Source organism: Periophthalmus magnuspinnatus, chromosome 24 (genome assembly GCF_009829125.3).
Source record: "Periophthalmus magnuspinnatus isolate fPerMag1 chromosome 24, fPerMag1.2.pri, whole genome shotgun sequence".
Taxonomy (NCBI): Eukaryota; Metazoa; Chordata; class Actinopteri; order Gobiiformes; family Gobiidae; genus Periophthalmus; species Periophthalmus magnuspinnatus.
Genome location: NC_047149.1, coordinates 790,548 through 811,672, shown reverse-complemented (window position 1 = coordinate 811,672; position 21,125 = coordinate 790,548). Strand labels below are relative to the sequence as shown.

The window sequence follows — 21,125 nt, the reverse complement described above, 5'->3', positions numbered from 1 at the left end:
CACAATTAAATGGGCAAAATGTAAACTGAGCATTTTTGAGATCTCAGAGAAGACGATTTTGGATTAATTGATTAATGAAACTGTCAATGACACAAAAATACAACTCCAGGTTTTTTTTTGGATGAGGGTTTAACCAAGTATAACACGTTTAAACCTCAAAACAGTGAATTTTGCATAATATGTGTTTAAATTTAGAATCCCTTAGGGATATTATAGGGTGTTTCCATGGCCATGTTTTCACAAATTTCCAATATTTTGATATTGGATTGACCTCTCTCTTGACAATGAGCTCTGTATTCATCCAGTCCATGCTCCCCTGAAAACAGTGGATGAGGTAGTTTGTTGGGGGACCGGACGCTGTTCTGAGGTCATAAATGGACAAACCGTTTCTGTCATGGCAGCTCCAAACTGTGCAGTGATCGGCTGTCTGCAGGCAGCATGGAACCTGGGAGCACAAAAGTGCATTGTTTCTTAGGCCTTACACATTTATATCTACTCAAAAAGACTGCCCAAAAATATATAACTTTAAAGTCTGCCAGCAATTATTTATTTATGTATTTAGAATGGCTTTTAACACTTAGTGGCCCTGTGACACTTTCTTTATTTTAATGGTGTAATGTGCTCTGTTGATTTGTATGATGTTTATTGTTTTTATTCGTGTTTTTAATGTTGTACAGCACTTTGGTCAACTTTGGTTGTTGGAAGGTGCTATAGAAATAAAGTTTGATTGCTTGATTGAGCAATGCCCCGGAATAGCACAAGGTCTAAACATGAATTGGCTGTGGTTTTATCCTTCATTATTACTCCCAGACATAACGCCTATAGATGCACTTCAGTGTAAACCTGTTTTTTTTAATTGGAAACAAAAAGAGGAAGGCAAACTGAAAGCAGCTTAGTGACGGTTGAGGGGACCGCAGGGAATCTCCGGTTTCATTACACGTGACATATACTCAAAATGATCAAATGTTACTTTTTAGCCAACTATGGGTAAGGAGATTTAGGGAAATGACCACACGTACACTACACCCCTGAAAGTCTTTTAGGACCTGCTGTAGATTGTGACAAGAGCAGTCTGAGTGGTTTTCTGAAGAAGTGAGACCAAAAGAGCGTGGCTACTCGGGTTTAAAGGAGGGGATAGAGATTCCTTCCCGAAAGGAAGAAATGTGTTGAATTCAAGTTTAGACCATAGTCAATATGATGATTTTCAGACCTCTTTACTGTACTGCTTTGTGTATACATGTGTATGTGTGTGTATATATATATATATTTTATATATATATATATATATATATATATATACATATATATATATATATAGGTCAATTGTCCAATTCCAATAAACATTTAAACTGTTATGCAATAGAAAATGTAGCAAATCACTTTGTGGGACCCGTCTCGATGTACTCTGTTAATATCTAATGATGTTCAGAAAGCACATTTACACAGAAATGACCTTCTCCATGGGAGTAAATGCATTGCTAAGCTTTATGGCCCTAATGACTAATGAGACATGGCGTCACTGTTCTTACACAACGTGTCCACACTAATCTGAGCATTTATACTCACTATGTTACTTCCAAGAAAATCCTCTAAATTGCAGAGGATCCTCTAAATTGCAGAGGATCAAAACTCAGAGTGCACTAAACCAAATTCAAATTACCTTTGCCCCAAAACCACTCTTCTCCCAGTCTACAGCAGCTCAAAGAACTGAACAGGTGTGAACGGGAGACTATGAGACATTCAGGGGCGTCTAGTAATATAGCATTATCACTAAAACTTTGGTCAGCTATTGTTGCTAATAAAAGCACTAATATATATAAATATATAACCATACTTTTGTCAGAAGTAGATTTGCTCTCCACAACACAAATAAGATCACTGAAGCTTCTAGAATGTTTCATGTAAAACTATGAAGACAACATGTGCTAGTTCATGATGTAGGGACTGTAGTTTGTCATGGCTACTCAAGTGAACAAGTGAATACATGTCCAAAAGACATGTCTGATACTTTCCTGACTGTTTCTTATCTCGTGCAGTTGAAAGCCTCTCCTGGTGTGTCTAATTGGACTGCACTGTGACACGCAATGGGCATCCAAGTTTCGGCTCCTCCAGACAAGTTATTGGTATTGGCATCTGGGAGATTCAAACTACAGCTATACACACAGTACTCAGCCGTAGTTCCATGGTTTACATGCATTTTGATAAATCAGTTTAAATTAGACTAGGCCTCATCCGGTTTTCCTGCTGTTCATGTAAACAAAGTGACTGAGGAGACAACAATAGGTTTCATTTTCATATAGATCTGCCATCATTATGTGTGCTGGCAGATGAGTATACACTTGGGACTGGTCAAATTTTAATCAAGACTGAGATTCAGTAATTTCTAATTGCCAATGACATTCTTGGCTTTTCAAAAAATCGAGAGGTCTACAGCTAATCCTTTATCAGTAAAAGCATGTAGTTTGGAACAGAGTTCATACAAAAGTTTTGATAGCAATGATTAAAAAGCCTGTCAATATATATTTGTTTTATAGAATTGCTTTTTCAGGTCATAATGTTTTTCCCAAATTCTCATTGGTAGAGCTTAGCAGACCTATACATATTCCTCTCTGCACTCAGGTCGACAGCAAGTTACCGTCTGAAACACAGAGTGAACCTGGAGGAGGCGTGGCTGTTTGGCTTTGATTCAGAGCTGGAGGAGGAGCTTCCTTCAGACCTGGACTCAGACCTGGACTTGGGCCTGAGCCTGGTCCTGGCCTGGGACCTTGCCGTCTGCCTGCTGACCTTCGGGTGAGTGTGTCTCCTGAGTGAGCTGGTTTTGGTGAAGTCAGTGGTTGTGAAACACTACATCTAGCCCTCTATTGATCTTATCCAATATTGCCAACTTTAGTGTCTAAATACTACTAAAGCACACTTTGGTTGTGTTTTTTTATGTTTTGTGTTGAGATTGCAAGATTACTCAGACTTACATGGTTGACATTTAAAACATGGTAGAAAGAAATACACCCTCTAAAATTGACCTTTTATTTCATCAAGCACAACAAATCCTGCATACACTAGTGATCTTTAGAAACTGGAGCTGGAAGTTAGATATTGAGCGATAGCCTTGACTGATAAGCCTACCACTCAAATGTACAGAAACAACAACCATTTGTCTGCACTGTCTACAAATGTCATGATTCATGTTTTTATTTTGCCTCCTTATTTAAAATGAATGGCACAGAATGTTTATACCAGTATCCTGCTATGTTCACATTTCTAAACACGTCACTCTTGGAAGGGTTTATAGAGTTGTCGTTGACTCGACCAAATGTAAAAAAATCACCCTGACCTCTCTGTGACAAACAAGTAACTATCTCTTCTGTCATGATCTTGTGGTTATCATGTGCCTCTTTCACTTATTGATAGTAACATAGTTTTGTACATGTCATGTGATGTGTGTCGAAAAAAACACAAGTTCCTGAAAACAAAGACTATAGCAATAGAAAGAAGGCAGTTTTTTTTTATCTGATACCTCACATTGGTGAGATACCTGTCTCTACACATTTATAGACCTTTGCTCTAGATTTGCTTTCACAACAAAGATCATATCTATCTGAAACCAAGTCTAGTTTCCAGTGACCTACATTTTGCATTATATAACCTTGTGAGTTCTTGTGTGAACATTTTAGTTACTTTGTGGAGACATTTTGAACATTTAATCATCCCTCCAAAATATGTTGACAAAGAAACAAAATTGGCTAAACCAGCATGAGAAAGTATGTCTACTACTGGGTTTCAGATGACGTCACATCGTTCTATAGGCCAATAATATGAAATACCGATCATAGAATGTATAGTGAAGTGGACTAACAGAATGTGTAAATGAGCAAATGGCAAGCCTAACAGCAGCAGTTACTGAGAAAAGGGGGACTGTAGGCATGGCCTGTTCCTAATGCTAGAGAAACCTTGGAGAAAGTAAGCTCGTCATTGGTCATTGGTTATTAATGTTCATATCTTGATTTATAGACAAATTGGCCAAATAAAAATACCAGGATCATGTAGAGCGGGTTAATACAAACAAGAGCAAATGAGTCTGACAGCAGCAGTTACAGAGAGAGGGACCACAGTTTTTCAATAGAAAGTGAATTGAAGCTGAAGTCAGTGGGGTGATGATTTTATACTCCCATCTGGGAGTATAAAATCATCACATTGTACAGTGTGAAAACCACTGCTAACTCTGAGCTTTATTTAACATAATTTGACTCTAAAGACCTGACTTAGTTGAAATTACAACAGGTGAAAATGACATTGGTTGCTTCCAGTGACAAATATCACGTCTTTAGGGTTGAATAATGGCACCACTTTCTTAGAGTATTGTGAAAAAAGTTTGTTTTGTTTATTTATACTGATAGAAGATGTTGAACCTTGTGTCAGTTTTCATTTCATGTGGATAGGTTCAGTTTTGTTTCATTTTTAAGATCCCTGTTAGTGCTCAATAACTGGTTGCTATTCTTCTTCTTCTTCTTTTTAGTCAAAACACAAACACTTGTAACTACAGCGATATTAATTAAAAAAACAGGTCAATAAATCTGCAAATATCTGGTTTGAGAATCATGAAAAATTATATTAAAAGTTGCTCTATGAAGATTTTTTATTGCTCAAAAATCCATTCCTTAGACTGCATTACCATATTTTGGTACACTGGAATCAAGTCAAAATATGCATAATAATGAAGAAAAAAAACGGGGTTGTCAGTGTGTTTCTGTAACCAAGATGTGAAGTTATATATATAGTTATATATGCCACATATAAGTCACATAGAAGTCATTTGAGTACAAGTCGCACCCCCAGGCAAACTATGAAAAGAAAAAAAAAGTGTGAATTATAGTCTGGAAAGTACGATACTTATGTATAGGTTGTCAGATCTGACCTATGCCTTACATGCTTGTCTCTATGGAGATCCAATAGCCATACGGCGGTACATTCGGCAAAGCAATAATAATTCCATGAAGAAAAGCAGATAGTGGACCTTCCAGGAGAAAAGTTCCATAGTGCACCTTTAACATTATGTGTCATCAACTACCAATAGTTTGCAGCTGATGTCCTCAACAGTCCCTGGGAATGTGAGACTAACTAGAGGCTCTACTCTGCTTGAAGCTCTGTTAGACTTTAATCTTTTTTTTTACACAGTTTGATCAGGAAGAGTTGACTTAGTTTGATCTACAAAAGGTGTGCTGATTACTGCTGTTAAATGTCTCTCACACATTAAATACAGTCACAAGTTAGGTAGCATTTATCAACTTTTAGCTCACCTATTTTAGTGAAAATGAAACACTTAAACAGGACCATGAACGCTCGGATTGATCATAGGCTCTTGAAAATATGTTGTTTAAATACATTTTGTATTTTTCTTGTTCTTGTTTCTTGAGCGTCACCACGCTGCTGAACATTCCACCATAGACACACATTTAGAACACTCCCGTAATGTCACTGCAAGGCATCAATATTTTGGACTAAATCTGTATCTGACCAAAGCCAAAATGAGCCACTCTGATTGACGCGTACAGTAAGAGCATCTAAACGTCTCACTTTCCACTGACGGCGCACATGCTGAAACCAGGAAGTGGTTTGGGGCGTGCCGTGATGTCACTTCCTGTCCCCATGACTGAATGACACTTTCCTAAATGTTATGTAAAAGTGGGCTGGTGGAACACGTTCACTTGAAGCAGGTGGACGCGTTTTTACTGCTGTGGACTAACTCGGACCATGCTCTTGTTGCAGCTCACCTGATCACAAAAAACACTGGTCCAACACTCTCCACAGGTAAGAAGACAGATTCATGAATTTGAAAGTTAAAATTGCCGATAGAAAAGCAGTTTTAAGATAACTGATTTATATTTTAAGTGGAATACTTATTCCATTGGTAATGTTCTTAAAAGATAATTACACTGAATTTAAACTATTGTAACATTTAAGATTGCTGTGATTAGACACAATTATGACAGAATATATGGTGCTTTTCATAGTAGTAAATCTACATACAGCTTTTGAGAGGTAACAGTAGTAGTGCTAAAACCAGTAGTAGGAGCAGCATTAGAAGTAGTAGTAGTAGTAGTAGTAGTAGTAGTAGTAGTAGTAGTAGTAGTAGTAGTAGTAGTAGTAGTAGTAGTAGTAGTAGTAGTAGTAGTAGTAGTAGTAGTAGTAGTAGTAGTAGTAGAAACAGTAGTAGTAGTAGTAGTAGTAGTAGTAGTAGAAGAAACAGTAGTGTGATAGTAGAAGTAGTAGTAGTAGAAGCAGTTGATGATACCAGAAGCAGTAGTAGTAGTAGAAGCAGTTGATGATACCAGAAGCAGTAGTAGTAGTAGAAGCAGTTGATGATACCAGAAGCAGTAGTAGTAGTAGTAGAAGCAGTTGATGATACCAGAAGCAGTAGTAGTAGTAGTAGAAGCAGTTGATGATACCAGAAGCAGTAGTAGTAGTAGTAGAAGCAGTTGATGATACCAGAAGCAGTAGTAGTAGTAGAAGCAGTTGATGATACCAGAAGCAGTAGTAGTAGTAGAAGCAGTTGATGATACCAGAAGCAGTAGTAGTAGTAGAAGCAGTTGATGATACCAGAAGCAGTAGTAGTAGTAGAAGCAGTTGATGATACCAGAAGCAGTAGTAGTAGTAGAAGCAGTTGATGATACCAGAAGCAGTAGTAGCTGAAACAGCAGTCGAAGTAGTACTAGAAGCAGTAGCAAAGGCAGTATTCAAACCAGTAGTAGTAAATGTAGAACCAGTAGTAGTAGTAGAAGTAGAAGCAGTAATGTAATAGTAGAAATAGTAATAAAAGCAGTATTAGAAGCAGCAGTAGTAGGAGTCGAAGTAGTAGTAGCAGTGGAAGCAGCAGTAGTAGAAACCGTATCAGAAGCAGTAGTAGCAGCAGCAGCAGCAGCAGCAGCAGTAGTAATAGCAGTAGTAGTAGAAACAGTAGTGTAGCAGTAGTAGTAGTAGAAGCATTAGTAGTAGTAGTAGTAGAAACAGTGGAGTACTAGAAGCAGCAGTAGTAGCAGTAGTAGAAACAGTGGAGTACTACAAGCAGCAGTAGTAGCAGTAGTAGCAGTAGTAGTAGAGACAGCAGCAGTAATAGTAGTAGAAGCAGTAGTATAGTAGTACTTATAGTGTTTATTTTGAGACAGTTTGACAGTCTAAACTTGTGAAATGTAGTTTTTATTGGTACATGGTTGTGCGTTCACAGTGGTGGGTTATACATGACCTGTTGAGTGGGCCTGAAAGGGCAGGTGCTGAGCTGTGACTTGGTACGGTAAATTCCCCACTGCAGCATTTGTTTGTGAGGTGGTTTTCAGTGGGCTGCAGGTGACAGGCTGCAGGGGATTGGAAAGTACAAGGGCACACAACAAAGAGCAGCCAAACACCACTCATTTACACAGTGGGCTTAGGTGCAAGGTGAAATATTCAGTTATGTCAGAATTAACAGTAATAACTTTGACTCATCAATTTGGGTCACAAGGTTAATCCAAATCTTATCAAAATCATAATTGCAAAAGGCTGCAGTTTTTGAAGAACCACAGACAACAAACTCCACAAACAACGAAGTCTCTTGTCTTTTTTCTGCATAAAAACATCTAAACCTGTAGTTTAGATCTGTACAAACATGTTCTGAAAAGTGATTCTCGTATTAGTATGTCAGTCCAGATTTCAGTGGTTTTGCCAGTTCTTCTGTACATGTTTAAAATGTGAACTTTGAAGAGAATCCTATTATTACTGCTGGTCCAAAAAATCAAATTAGATATTTTTTCACAAATTGTTCAGCTCTATCATGAAGAATGTATAATAATTTGCCTCATAGCATAATAGCCTAAGTCATTTTTCAAAGTTTTTGGGAAATTCCAACTTACTCTTTCAATAAGATGACTGAGAACGGAGCCAATGACACCTGTAAATGTAGTACGGTCTGGAGAAGAGAATGTACTAACACTACTACTACTACCACTACTACCAATAATAATAATGCATTCAGTTTGTTTTGTGCATTTTGGACACTCAAAGAAATTATTTTATTTATTCATGAAACCAGCAAAACCAATGCTATTCATGTATTAGTTTTAAAAGCCTTTATTTGTCTAAGCTAAATCATAAGCACTAATGTCACAAACACTTTAGGGGCGAATTCTGCTCTTGACATAAACATTGTTGGTAGAGCGGTCTGATCCACTGACTTACAGGTTGGCGGTGTGATTCCAGCTCCCACAGATGAATGCTGTAGTTGTGTCCTTGGGCAAGACAGTTAACCCTCCATGCATGTGTGAATGTGTGTGTGAATTGGTGAGTGGTTCTTTGATATGAAGTGCTTTGAGTGCCTTGAACGTAGAAAAGCAATATATAAAAATGTGACAATGATCATAGGGTCATCTTGTCTAAAAGTGTTCTTTCACTGTTATTTCATTGTTATAGGAACATCTGTGACGCTAAAGCTCATGCTGGTGGAGAGTGCACTCTCTCAGACGGCCACATGAAGGTGTTGACAGGAAACATCGCAGTAAGTGATCACAATGCACTCTGTACAACCACAAGTAGCACCATGCACTCATGCACCCAACCAAGGAACCTTCCACATAAACAACCAACATCATCGTTCAACCACCCGCCCAAACACTAACATCAAGTAATTATATATTTTTTCTGTTTTTCTAATTACGTTGCTTGGTGTGATCTTGTCTATGGTAACTATTTGAAGAAAAGCTAAAAAAGAAAAGTTGAAAATTTCAAGAGTTCAAAAATGTCATCAACACACCATGTGATAACATGTCATCAACACACAAAACTCTTTCCAAAATGTTATTTTTGCTCAAACACACACTTTTGACAGTTTGAACCTTAATTCAACAAAATAAAGCTATTTTCCTATATTTTTATTTGTCAACTCATAATTATTGTATAAAAGAGATGAGCTTGATGGCTCTTGTTTACAGTATGGTTGCTAAGTAACAGTTACGCTCTACTTATGACACATCTGCTCGTCATGTCCAAACAGGAAGGACAATTATAACCAAATGAGTCAAAACTAGCAAGAATATTATCAAAATGTAAATGTAATCATGTTAACTATGTTTTGATAAAGATTTTAAGATGTTACGATTTGATGTTAAGATTTTACACAATATGCACCCTTTAAGATCACAAGTAGAAGGACAGAGTAGTGGTCCAAGAGCCTGGCACCTGGAGAGGAAAGGCCACGCAAAAGACAAAAATGAAATCATATCTAAGGGAGCGATTAACCAAATAATTTGTATATCTACAGGTAAAATCTCTAAGCGGAGGGGGCATGGAACATCTCATTGAACTACCAGTCAATGTAAGTGCCCTGGTGACCCCAGACACTGTGACCCTGGTGGAAATAGATTAAAGGTGTTTCACACATGATAGTACTCAGGTATACTCAGGTATGTTCAGGTATGTTCAGGTATACTCAGGTATGTTCAGGTATGTTCAGGTATGTTCAGGTATACTCAGGTATGTTCAGGTATGTTCAGGTATACTCAGGTATGTTCAGGTATACTCAGGTATACTCAGGTATGTTCAGGTATACTCAGGTATGTTCAGGTATACTCAGGTATACTCAGGTATACTCAGGTATACTCAGGTATGTTCAGGTATACTCAGGTATGTTCAGGAATACTCAGGTATGTTCAGGTATGTTGTTTAACATTTTGCTTAAACGCAGCAATAACCAATCAGAGAACTGTTACAGAACATGGTTACTGCACAACTGTTCAGTCCCGGAGTTTCATTAGACTCATACAGTGGTGGCACAGTAGCCAAAAATTGTCCTAAAGCAAAAATACTTAGTCCATCCATCCATTTTCTTCTGCGGGGGCAGCAGTCTAAGCAGGGACTCCCAAACTTCCCTCACCCCAGACATGTCCTCCAGCTCCTCCGGTGGGATCCCAAGGCGTTCCCAGGCCAGCTGAGAGACATAGTCCCTCCAGCGTGTCCTGGGTCTTCCCCGGGGCCTCCTCCTGGTGGGACATGCCCAGAACACCTCCCTAGGGAGGCGTCCAGGAGGCATCCTGAGCAGATGCCCGAGCCACCTCAACTGGTTCCTCTCAACGTGTAGGAGCAGTGGCTCTACTCCGAGCTCCTCCCGTGTGACTGAGCTCCTCACCCTATCCCTAAGGGTGCGCCCGGCCCCTCTGCGGAGGAAACCCATTTCGGCCGCTTGTATCCGCGACCTTGTCCTTTCGGTCATTACCCAGAGCTCATGACCATAGGTGAGGGTAGGAATGTAGATTGACCTTCTTCACCACAATGGACCGATACAGCGACCGCATCACTGCACCGATCCGCCTGTCAATCTCACGCTCCATCCTTCCCTCACTCGTGAACAAGACCCCGAGATACTTGAACTCCTCCACTTGGGACAGAGACTCACCACCCACCCGAAGAGGGCAAACCACCTTTTTCCGGTCGAGAACCATGGCCTCGGATTTGGAGGAGCTGATTCTCATCCCAGCCGCTTCACACTCGGCTGCAAACCGCCCCAGTGCCTGCTGCAGGTCCTGGCTCAATGAAGCCATCAGGACAACATCATCCGCAAATAGCAGAGATGAAATCCTGTGGTTCCCGAACCAGACCCCCTCCGGCCCCTGGCTGCACCTAGAAATTCTGTCCATAAATATAATGAACAGAACCGGTGACAAAGGGCAGCCCTGGCGGAGTCCAACATGCACCGGGAACAGGTCTGACTTACTGCCAGCAATGCGAACACAGCTCCTGCTCCGGTCATACAGGGACCGGACAGCCCTTAGCAAAGGGCCCCGGACCCCATACTCCCAGAGCACCCCCCAAAGGACACTACGAGGGACACGGTCGAATGCCTTCTCCAGATCCACAAAACACATGTGGACTGGTTGGGCATACTCCCATGAGCCCTCGAGGACCCGATGGTGAGTATATAGCTGGTCCAGTGTTCCACGACCAGGACGAAAACCACACTGCTCCTCCTGAATCCGAGGTTCGACTATCGGTTGGATTCTCCTCTCCAGTACCCTGGAATAGACCTTACTGGGAAGGCTGAAGAGTGTGATTCCCCTGTAATTGGAACACACCCTCCGGTCCCCCTTCTTATACAGAGGGACCACCACCCCGGTCTGCCATTCCAGTGGTACTGTCCCCGACTGCCACGCGATGTTGCAGAGACGTGTCAGCCAAGACAGTCCCACAACATCCAGAGACTTGAGGTACTCGGGACGGATCTCGTCCACCCCCGGAGCCTTGCCACCGAGGAGCTTGTTAACCACCTCGGTGACTTCAGCCAGGGTGATGGACGAGTCCGCCTCCGGGTCCCCAGTCTCTGCTTCCTCCTCGGAAGACATGACGGGGGGATTGAGGAGATCCTCAAAGTATTCCTTCCACCGCCCGACAACATCCCCAGTTGAGGTCAGCAGCCCTCCACCCGCACTGTAAACAGTGTTGGTGAAGCACTGCTTCCCCCTCCTGAGGCGTTGGACAGTTTGCCAGAATTTCTTTGAGGCCGTCCGATAGTCCTCCTCCATAGCCTCCCTGAACTCCTCCCAACCCCGAGATTTTGCCTCTGCAACCGCACGAGCCGCGGCACGCTTGGCCCGCCTGTACTCATCAGCTGCCTCAGGAGTCCCACGAGCCAACAAGGCTTGATAGGACTCCTTCTTCAGCTTGACGGCATCCCTTACTTCCGGTGTCCACCACCGGGTTCGGGGATTGCCGCAGCGACAAGCACCGCAGACCTTACGACCACAGCCACGAGCGGCCACATTTACAATAGAGGTGGAGAACATGGCCCACTCAGAGTCCATGTCTCCAACCTCCCCCGGGATCAGGGAGAAGCTCTCCCGGAGGTGTGAGTTGAAGACCCCTCTGACAGAAGGCCTTCATAACAGACCCTTACAATACGCTTGGGTCTGCCAGGTCCGTCCGGCTTCCTCCTCCGCCAGCGGATCCAACTCACCACCAGGTGGTGATCGGTTGACAGCTCAGCCCCTCTCTTCACCCGAGTGTCCAAGACACGCGGTCCGAGGTCAGATGACACGACAACAAAGTCGATCATTGACCTCCGACCTAGAGTGTCCCGGTGCCACGTGCACCGATGGACACCCTTGTGCTCGAACATGATGTTTGTTATGGACAAACTGTGACTAGCACAAAAGTCCAATAACAAAACACCACTCGGGTTCAGATCGGGGAGACCGTTCCTCCCAATCACGCCCCTCCAAGTGTCACTGTCATTACCCACATGGGCATTGAAGTCCCCGGTCGGTGCACTGTCTAGTACCCCTCCCAGGGTCTCCAAGAAGGCCGGGTACTCTGCACTGCTGTTTGGCCCGTAGGCCGACACAACAGTGAGAGACCTGTCCCTGACCCGAAGGTGCAGGGACGCGACCCTCTCGTTCACCGGAGTGAACCCCAACACAAAACGGCTGAGCTGTGGGGCAATGAGCAAGCCCACACCAGCTCGCCGCCGCTCCCCGCGGGCAACACCAGAGAAATGGAGAGTCCAACCCCTCTCAAGAAGTTGGGTTCCAGAGCCCAAACTGTGCGTGGAGGCGAGGCCGACTATATCTAGTCGGTAACGATCAACCTCCCGCACAAGCTCTGGCTCCTTCCCCCCCAGCGAGGTGACATTCCACGTCCCCAGAGCCAGTCTCCATGTCCATAGATCCGGTCGTCGAGGCCGCCGCCTTCGACTGCTGCCCAGATCTTCATGCACCGGCCCCTTACGGATCCTCTTGCAGGTGATGGGTCCACATGAGGACGGCCCCACGTCAGTCCTTCGGGCTAAGCCCGGCCGGGCCCCGTGAGGAAAGGCCCGGCCACCAGGTGCTCGCTGTCGAGCACCCACCCCAGGCCTGGCTCCAGAGTGGGGCAACGTAACTGGCCTTGATTTAATTTTCTTCATAAGGGGCTTCTGAACCGCTCTTCGTCTGTCCCGTCTCCCTGGACCTGTTTGCCATGGGTGACCCTACCAGGGGCATGAAGTCCCCGACAACATAACTCCCAGGATCATTCGGGCACTCAAACCCCTCCACCACGTTAAGGTGGCGGTTCAGGGAGAGGGAAAAAAAAAAAACTCAAAATAATTTTACTCAAGTATAAGTACAAAGTAGCGGCTCAACAAACTACTCAAGTAAGAGAAAAACGTATTTGGAAAACTACTACTCAAGAAGGAGTAACTTAAAGAGTAACTGTTAAAGAATGCACCAAAATGTGCTATTTTTAAAGGATGGACACACAAATAAGACAAACTAATTCACATCTGAAGGAGCCACAAATGCAAATGTTCAGATCACTTCATACTGTTACATGAAGCTTTTGTCGCTTGTAGATTTACTTACCATAGAGTCAGATCTGTGGAGAGGTGACCCTGCTCTCAATAAGGAGGCATATTTCATAAGTTAGGACTATTTTTGAGCAATATAATACTTCATTATAATTGTACTGCAGGTATAATGCTTAATGCCATGTAGAATATTCCAGGTGAAACAACAGTGGCGTAGAAAAAAAACACATCATTTTGAGAGGTTAAAAATATTCTCTACTTCTACTTGTGCTTGTGCAGTCCTTCTGAGCAGTTGTGCTTGTTGTCTTTGGTTTCCAGGGCACCACAGGCATCACAAAATTGGCGCCCAATGTGACAACAGAGGAGAAGCTGAATGGTGAGTGTCGGGGGTGGGGCGGCCCAGTGGCAAACGGAAATGCTTAGATCAGAGAGGGAACTGACTCTTCACACTTACAAATGCCATTTGAAAAACACTGTAGTACATGAAATACATCCAAATACATTGCACCTATTAGTTAAAGTGATAGTATGCAACTTTGTGGGGGTGGAAAGTCAACTGATTCCATAAAGTTAAAGTCATACCGCAAAACATTCTCCATGGAGACAGATACGTGTTAGACCACACTGTGCGATATTATAGCCAAATGAACATTTCCATGGCAACAAGCAGGAGGAGGCCCTTCTCCAGAACAAATAAGAGTCAAATTTGTGGAGATACAAGCCTGCTCAGAGAAAGGACGCATGTTTTTATATGATTTTTACTGCAACAAAAACATCCATCATGAGAAAAACATGCTTTTATTTTAGTCTATTTTTTTCACAAAAAAGTTACATACTGAGGCTTTAATGCCTCAAAATTCAGACCTCTGTGCAGCATCTATGAAATGAGAGTCACATGATTTATTCACAATACCATTTTCTGACACCATTTTATCTTTTTTTTTTCAGACTCATCTCTGGTAAATTAAACTGCAGTTTTTACATTTCTTACTGCTCCCAAAACACAGATAAGCCTTCACCTTAACTTTATCTCACCTGTGGGGACACACCCACCGTAACTGGCTGCAGGTGGATATGGGACAAAACAATTGTGATTAACGATAATATCATGATAATTGTTAAAGTTGCTAAAATGGATATGAACTGTTAGAGAATTGTACTTTGTTATAAGTGAAAACAACCAGGCCTGTCACGATCACATATTTTGACATTCGATATATTGCTGAAGTAAATATAGACAAAAACAGCTTAAATCTTATCATAGAGCCAAACAATCACCAAAAATGCCCCAGTAGTGTAAAGAAAATGTACACACGATATATATTGACCCCAAAATACTGAAGAAACTTCCATATATTGAATGATAAGTCGATATAGTAACTATTGTGACACGCCTAAAAACAGCAATGCTCCAGAAGAGATCATCAGGGAGAAATTGCTTTTTTCTGCACATTCTGGTGATATAATGGTGATTATCTTTGTTGCCAATCATCACAATTATATAAAATGTTCCCCAAAGGTTATGGATTATTGCCTGTCCTTATGGATTATTGCCTGTCCTTTTTATCATTATAAACTCTATTATTGTTTATTGTCCCATCATGAGGTGCAGGGAGAGTGCTTACCACCTGTGCCACTGTTCATGTGCTGTAGTCCAGTATTGATCTTTATTATATTAATGATCATTTTGGCTGCACAGAGAACCGCTGGAGGGGCGTGGTGAGGAGACTGAAGAGTGGCTCTAGCTTCATCTACAAAAAGAAACAGCTGTTTGGGAGACCTCTGAGTAAACTGTGCCCTGGAGAAGGCTGCCTACCCAAAGCCATACTGGTAAGTGTGCATGTGGGTGTACTGTAACTAACAGCGAGCATGACCAGTCTCTGTGACCAGAACTACCATTACGACTGCTATCTCTATCACAGGATATCTTGGTGTTGCTGAGAAAGCGAGGCCCATCCACTGAAGGTGCATTTCGAAAATCCTGCAACAACAAGAAGATGCAGGAGGTCCGGGAGCAGCTGGAGAGTGGGGCAGACGTGCTGCTGGGGGAGCAGCCTGTGGTCCTGCTCGTGGGCTTACTCAAAGTATGTCACAGAGGACACACAGAACAAGCCATGACTAATAAGAGCTATAACGCTGATCATGGCTTGAAACTTTTGAAAATGAAACATTTATAGTGTTATTTTAGTTATGACGACCAGTTTAGACATGTTTAATAAATAATAATAACAATACCTTAGCTGTAATACAATTTCAATGGGAGAGTTATAGTTTCACAGACTGTGGGAAAAAAAACAAAAAACAGGGCTGTTTTGGTGCCAGACAACCACAAAACACTCGTTAGAACATTACCATGTGTAGCACTGTTTTGTAGATTGTTAACGTTAGCGATTAGCAGAGAACCAAACATACAGCAGACAACCTTGCAATAAACATTTCTTAAATCTTATCTCAGGCTCAACAATAATGCATAATAATGCAATGCATAATGCAGAAATTTGTTTGACTACAAAAATGTTTGTTTTGTTTCATCAAACAAAAATCCTGCATGCATGAGTGAACTTAAAAACTATAGCTGGAAGTTAGATATTAGCTAGTATTACTCACAGGCAAATGTAACAAACATGTAAACAACAACAATTTTTCTAAGCTGTCACAAAGCTCAAAATGCATGTGTGTATATTTGAATGTCTTATTCAAGTAAACAGGACAGAATGCTCATATCAGCACCATGCTGTGTGACATGTACTGGAGGAGTGATAATGGAGGAGTAAAAAAATACTGTTCAGTGTATGTGGCCTTGTTACTGTTGTACTTAGCTTGTGTACCTTGTGTTGCAGAGCTTTCTGAAGGAGCTGCCGGGCAGCCTCCTGGACACTCAGCTGTATGAGAGGTGGATGAGATCCTTCAACCAGGAGGAGCCCCAGCAGAGAGCCGAGGAGCTCAAGAGGTCTGTCACTTCTCAGAAAACACACTGGAACTGAATATAGATCTAATCAAAAAGGCTATTCGTGTTTTTGCTACTAAATGGTGTAAAGTGTGTTTTATTCAGTTAGAAAAGAAATTCCTTGAAAAACATGCATTCTTACTGTGAGTGAGGTCAGCTCTACAAGTGTGACTGGAAACTTGGCCTGGAGTTGTCACCGGCTTGTCTTAGTGACGATAGATACATTAAATGACATACTGTGAAACCTTCCAGGCAAATTAATAAAATCTCAATTGGGCTGGTTGGAAAGTTACATAGGGCTGCTTTAAAGCATAATTTTGAAAATGTTTTACTTCCAAAAACAGCTTTCACAAATCTTACATTTTACCTGTACTTAACAGAACTCTCATGTGAAAAAAGTGTAAAATACAACAGCTTTACACTATAATATTATTATTAGGCCCGAGCCTGGGACAACGTCCTGCTGAGGGACTCATTAAAACCGCGTCCGAAACCCTGAAAATGGCAAAAATCAAGAAGTACACACGCCCCGACATGGCAGTGAGTGGTGTCAAAACTTAGAACTCGACGAGCTCTAATTGTCACAATAAGACCCCGAGAAAAAATAACGAAAGATGACTTGGTAGCGCCACCTCAAACTTTGATTTTCATGGGGCCAAAGGGAGCCCGACTCGGAAAAAGTCAGCGTAAAAATCTGAAACTCACATCAAAAAATAGAACATGTCGGGACATGACAAAAATTATATTATGGCCCCGCCCTAAAATGTACAGGAAGTTGGCCATATTGGATCAAAACCGGGGATTACAAAAGTGCACACCCTCGCATTCAGGTCATCTCCTCGCACAGTTTTCATCACAAACACTTCAAATTTGGCCAAATTCCACTAAACACATGTGTGATTAAAGATTATCAATTACATTTTGATTATGACTTTGGGTGTGGTCAGCGTGAATTTTCAACCAAATTGCAATTTCTGGAAAATTTCAATAAAATATTTCTCTTCCACACATTTTTTTTGGGAAAACGCTAATACAGCGTTTATGCACATTTATGAGCTGAACGCAATGATATGCAAATCAAGGCACTCTCTCACAAAATGGCTCTCTAGCGCCCTCTTCAAATTTAATTTTCAAAAATTCGTAGAAGACAATCGATTTGTCGTGGACGTGTGAAAAAATTCACAGGGGCCTTATTTGTGATGGGGCACAATGTGAGAAAGTCACATGACTGTAGCTGTTATGGTTTAGGAGAAAAATAATGGGTGGAAAAAAAAAAATCCATTATTATTCTTCTTATTATTATTTTGGTGGCCGGATTAAAGCCACTTTTGACCCACTGAATGTTAACGAAAAGTCAATTTTATTGCACCCAAAATTCAAGACTGGTGTAAATTATTTTTTTTACCTGTATTTGTTAAAATATTGAAAAATGACACAGACATTTGAAATTTGGCACATATATCATCCTTGACATACTGATCAAAAAAGTCAATGAGATCATACCTCTATGTGCAACTACATTACCGTGGTAACATAATAAATGTGTCATTGAAATGAATAGGGTTCAGAGGAATGGTCTTTGTTGTTGACTAAATAGATGTTCTACACTAATCCAACTATGGCCTAAAATTCAAGATTGGCAAAAAGTTTTGTATTTTCATGTGCTAAAAAATTAATGTTGCAAAATGAGTCAATACCATCACCTCAAAGATCAAAATACATTACGTCAATGAGAGATCTTTTTCATCGTAGACAAATGAAATGTGGTACAAACATAGAACATGTCAAGACAAGTAAAAAATTATATTATGACCCCACCCTAAACCCTACAGGAAGTCGGCCATTGTGGGCGGAACCCCATTTTTTCAAAATTTTAACTCTCACATTTGAATTTTTTGCGCCTCAGATTTTCATTCAAGAAACTTGCAAATTGGTCAAAATGAACTAGACTCATGTGGGAATATAGGCTACTCTCCTGAATTTTTTTAAGTCATAAAATGTGGATGTGGCCAGCCTTCAAAGAAAAAAGAAGTTTTTTGAAGTTTTAAATGACTCGGCATTAATATACGTTTTGTTCAAAATCTTGATCTGAGTGCATAGATATGCAATTTACATATGTCAAACTTTACATTACTCCACAGCGCCCCCTTGAACTTATTAATGGTACGCAAAAAAATTGCTTTCTCACAAACATTTGAAATTTGGCATGGGCATCCCTATTCCCATACTGAACAAAAAATCCAAAAAGAACATACCTCTATTTTCAAAGGTGTTGCCATGGCAACGTCTGACATTTCCCATTGAAATACATGGGTTTTGTTTAACTGGGATGAAAAATGATTACTTGTTTCATAGAGCATTGAAATTTAATTTTTTATATTCCGCTCATCATACTGAACAAAAAAGCCAATGAAGACATACCTCTATTTCCAACCGTGCAGGCGTGATAATGTCATAAATGGTCTCATTGGAATGAATGGAGTAGTATTACTGAGACACTGAGTTTGGGGGGAGGAGCGATGTAAGCGGGAACGAAACGCAGGATCTTCGCGGTGGCGTGTACCCAGCGGTCGCAAGGGGTGGCGAGGGCCTTTATCACTGTTTGCAGTTTTAATTATTATTATTATTATTATTATTATTATTACATTTATTTAAGATTTTTTTTTTTAATCTAAACAAAATCTTATACTGCTCCACATGTAAACAGAACACCAAATACTTTCCCCCTTTTGTTTTATGTTTAGCTTTTTGAATTCAGGGTACTTTCCCCTTGAGAAAATTTTTTCATTGTTCCACCCACTTGTTCTACCAAACAGAGGATTCATACTGACTTGATAATTGTGGCAGAAAATGTACTTTGACATTTCCGAAGTGCTCCATCTTTGCAGACTGACCATCACCACTTCTCCATCTGGTTTGCCCCAAAGAGGAAGTCGGAGTTTGCAGTAGGCTCATTTCTGTTCTGCTTTTTCCTTCCTCTTTTTTCAGAGTATTGGAAGATCTGCCCAGACCAAACGTTGTGCTGCTCCAGTACCTCCTCTGTGTCCTATACCACATCCAGCAGAACTCCCACTCAAACAAGATGAGCGCCCCCAACCTGGCCGTGTGCATAGGCCCCACACTGCTGTGGTCGGCTGGCACACCCCTGGATGAACAGCCAGACCGCATGAAGGAGGTAGAGAACATAATTTAGTAAAAAAAAAAAAAAAAAAAACACCAAGACATTTCAGCTCCCATCCAGAAGCTGTTTTCAGTTTAATGGTACTGGTTTGAAACACTAAGATTTATACTCCTCTGAGGCAGACCTATAACGGAAAATCGGCTTTTTGGAGCTTTTAACCCTGTTATAGTTGTTGTACTCACCCGAAGTTATATTTAGAGTGATTCGTGCAATCTTGAATCGCTTATTTTCAAGAAGCCATTTTGTTGATCAACTCCTGTTTTTTGTGCTTTCTTCGTTCTCCAATTTTATTTTAATCACTGTTACATGTAGGAGTCAGGATCATCACGTAGTTATTTTGGTACAAATGTGAGTGAGTTTTTATTACCTAAATACATGTATCAAAAATACATCGTCAAAATACTAATATCGAGGAGCTGTATTGCTTACTCTTTCACGTAGAACTACTTCAAAAGAATACACGGTGGTAGCCTTGATGATCTTGTAACTTTGGCTTCAAGTTACATAACGTTAGTGAGATCGTGAAAAGTGTGTACATGTACGATTTTTTGTTTTGTCTTTATATGTCAGGGGCTGTGTACAAATTAAGTGGTTTTACCAAAAGAAAAGGTGATCTGTACCAGATTTAGCTACTGCTACTTTCCATCTGAAGTCTCTGGGCACACTGAAAGTACACAATGGCACTAACTCAGTATTAACGGGCCATATTACACTGTTTTCTGATCTATGATCAAATATTTCCTCATCACAAACAGATCTGGAGTTGTGTTTTGTTTCATACACACATGTTTAACACACAAACCCTGTATGAGGGAACAGCATTAGAACATGGCTTGAAGCTCACAAGAATACATTTTGTGTAATATAGGACCTTCAAGATTAGCAATAAAATACAATAAATTCCTACAAATACCTGCTTTTTTATGGATGCTGGACTAGATAAGTTCCAATAAGTTACCTTTAAATGCATTCTTAAGCACATACAGAGAACAAAAGCAGTGGGGTTTAGGGGACTTAGACACTGCGGTTGACCTCAGGCACAGTTTCATAGAGAGGCAGCAAATCTCTGTTCAGATATGAGTGTGTGTGATGTGGATAAACACAACAACACTTGAGATACTTTGAGCACAGCAGGACATACATCTATACGAGTCAGAAGAATACTCTGCATTCATTTCTGAACAACAAACTAACAAATAAGGATATTTCTTACAAAAATAGCCAATGCCATGTTGTGGGACATTGCAGGCAAAGAAACAACACCCTGGATGCAGGCAGTCTCAGAGCCTTCATGAGAAAAGTGACATAGTGACCCTTTAATGATGAGTAGATTCCATGGGACTGACCTTCTGCTCTGCTCTTCTTTTGCTTCAGGTGGCAGATCTGACACAGTTCTTGATTGAGCACTGGGAGATTGTTGGAGACAACATTCCACATCTATTGGACACAGATGAAGGTATTTTGGATGTTTAACTGTAGTAATAAATGTGTGCATGCAATAAACAAAACAAACAAACAAAAAGTCTAATGCCATTCTGTGGAACATTCCTGGGAGACAAGCAGGTGGCAGATCCTTCTCCAAAAAAAAGTTACACACTGCACCTTTAAAGCAGACCTGTTCTGCAAATTTGACATTTCAGAGGTTTTAACCATTAACCAGCTTTTTACCATTTGCACTCTCAAAGCTTTATTTGGAGTGA

The 21,125-nt window shown here is 41.1% G+C and overlaps 1 protein-coding gene across 1 annotated transcript in view; it reads left to right on the top strand.

Annotated features, from left to right (window-relative positions):
- Nucleotides 1–21,125, top strand: part of tagapb (T cell activation RhoGTPase activating protein b) — a 30,222-nt gene that overhangs the window by 6,711 nt on the left and 2,386 nt on the right. Inside the window, exons 4-13 of the mRNA XM_033991346.2 lie at nt 2,620–2,790; nt 5,764–5,805; nt 8,437–8,521; nt 9,284–9,337; nt 13,616–13,673; nt 14,997–15,127; nt 15,220–15,381; nt 16,138–16,247; nt 19,233–19,419; nt 20,800–20,881. Coding sequence (XP_033847237.1) covers nt 2,620–2,790; nt 5,764–5,805; nt 8,437–8,521; nt 9,284–9,337; nt 13,616–13,673; nt 14,997–15,127; nt 15,220–15,381; nt 16,138–16,247; nt 19,233–19,419; nt 20,800–20,881 — 1,082 coding nt within the window. The remainder of the gene's footprint in view (nt 1–2,619; nt 2,791–5,763; nt 5,806–8,436; nt 8,522–9,283; nt 9,338–13,615; nt 13,674–14,996; nt 15,128–15,219; nt 15,382–16,137; nt 16,248–19,232; nt 19,420–20,799; nt 20,882–21,125) is intronic.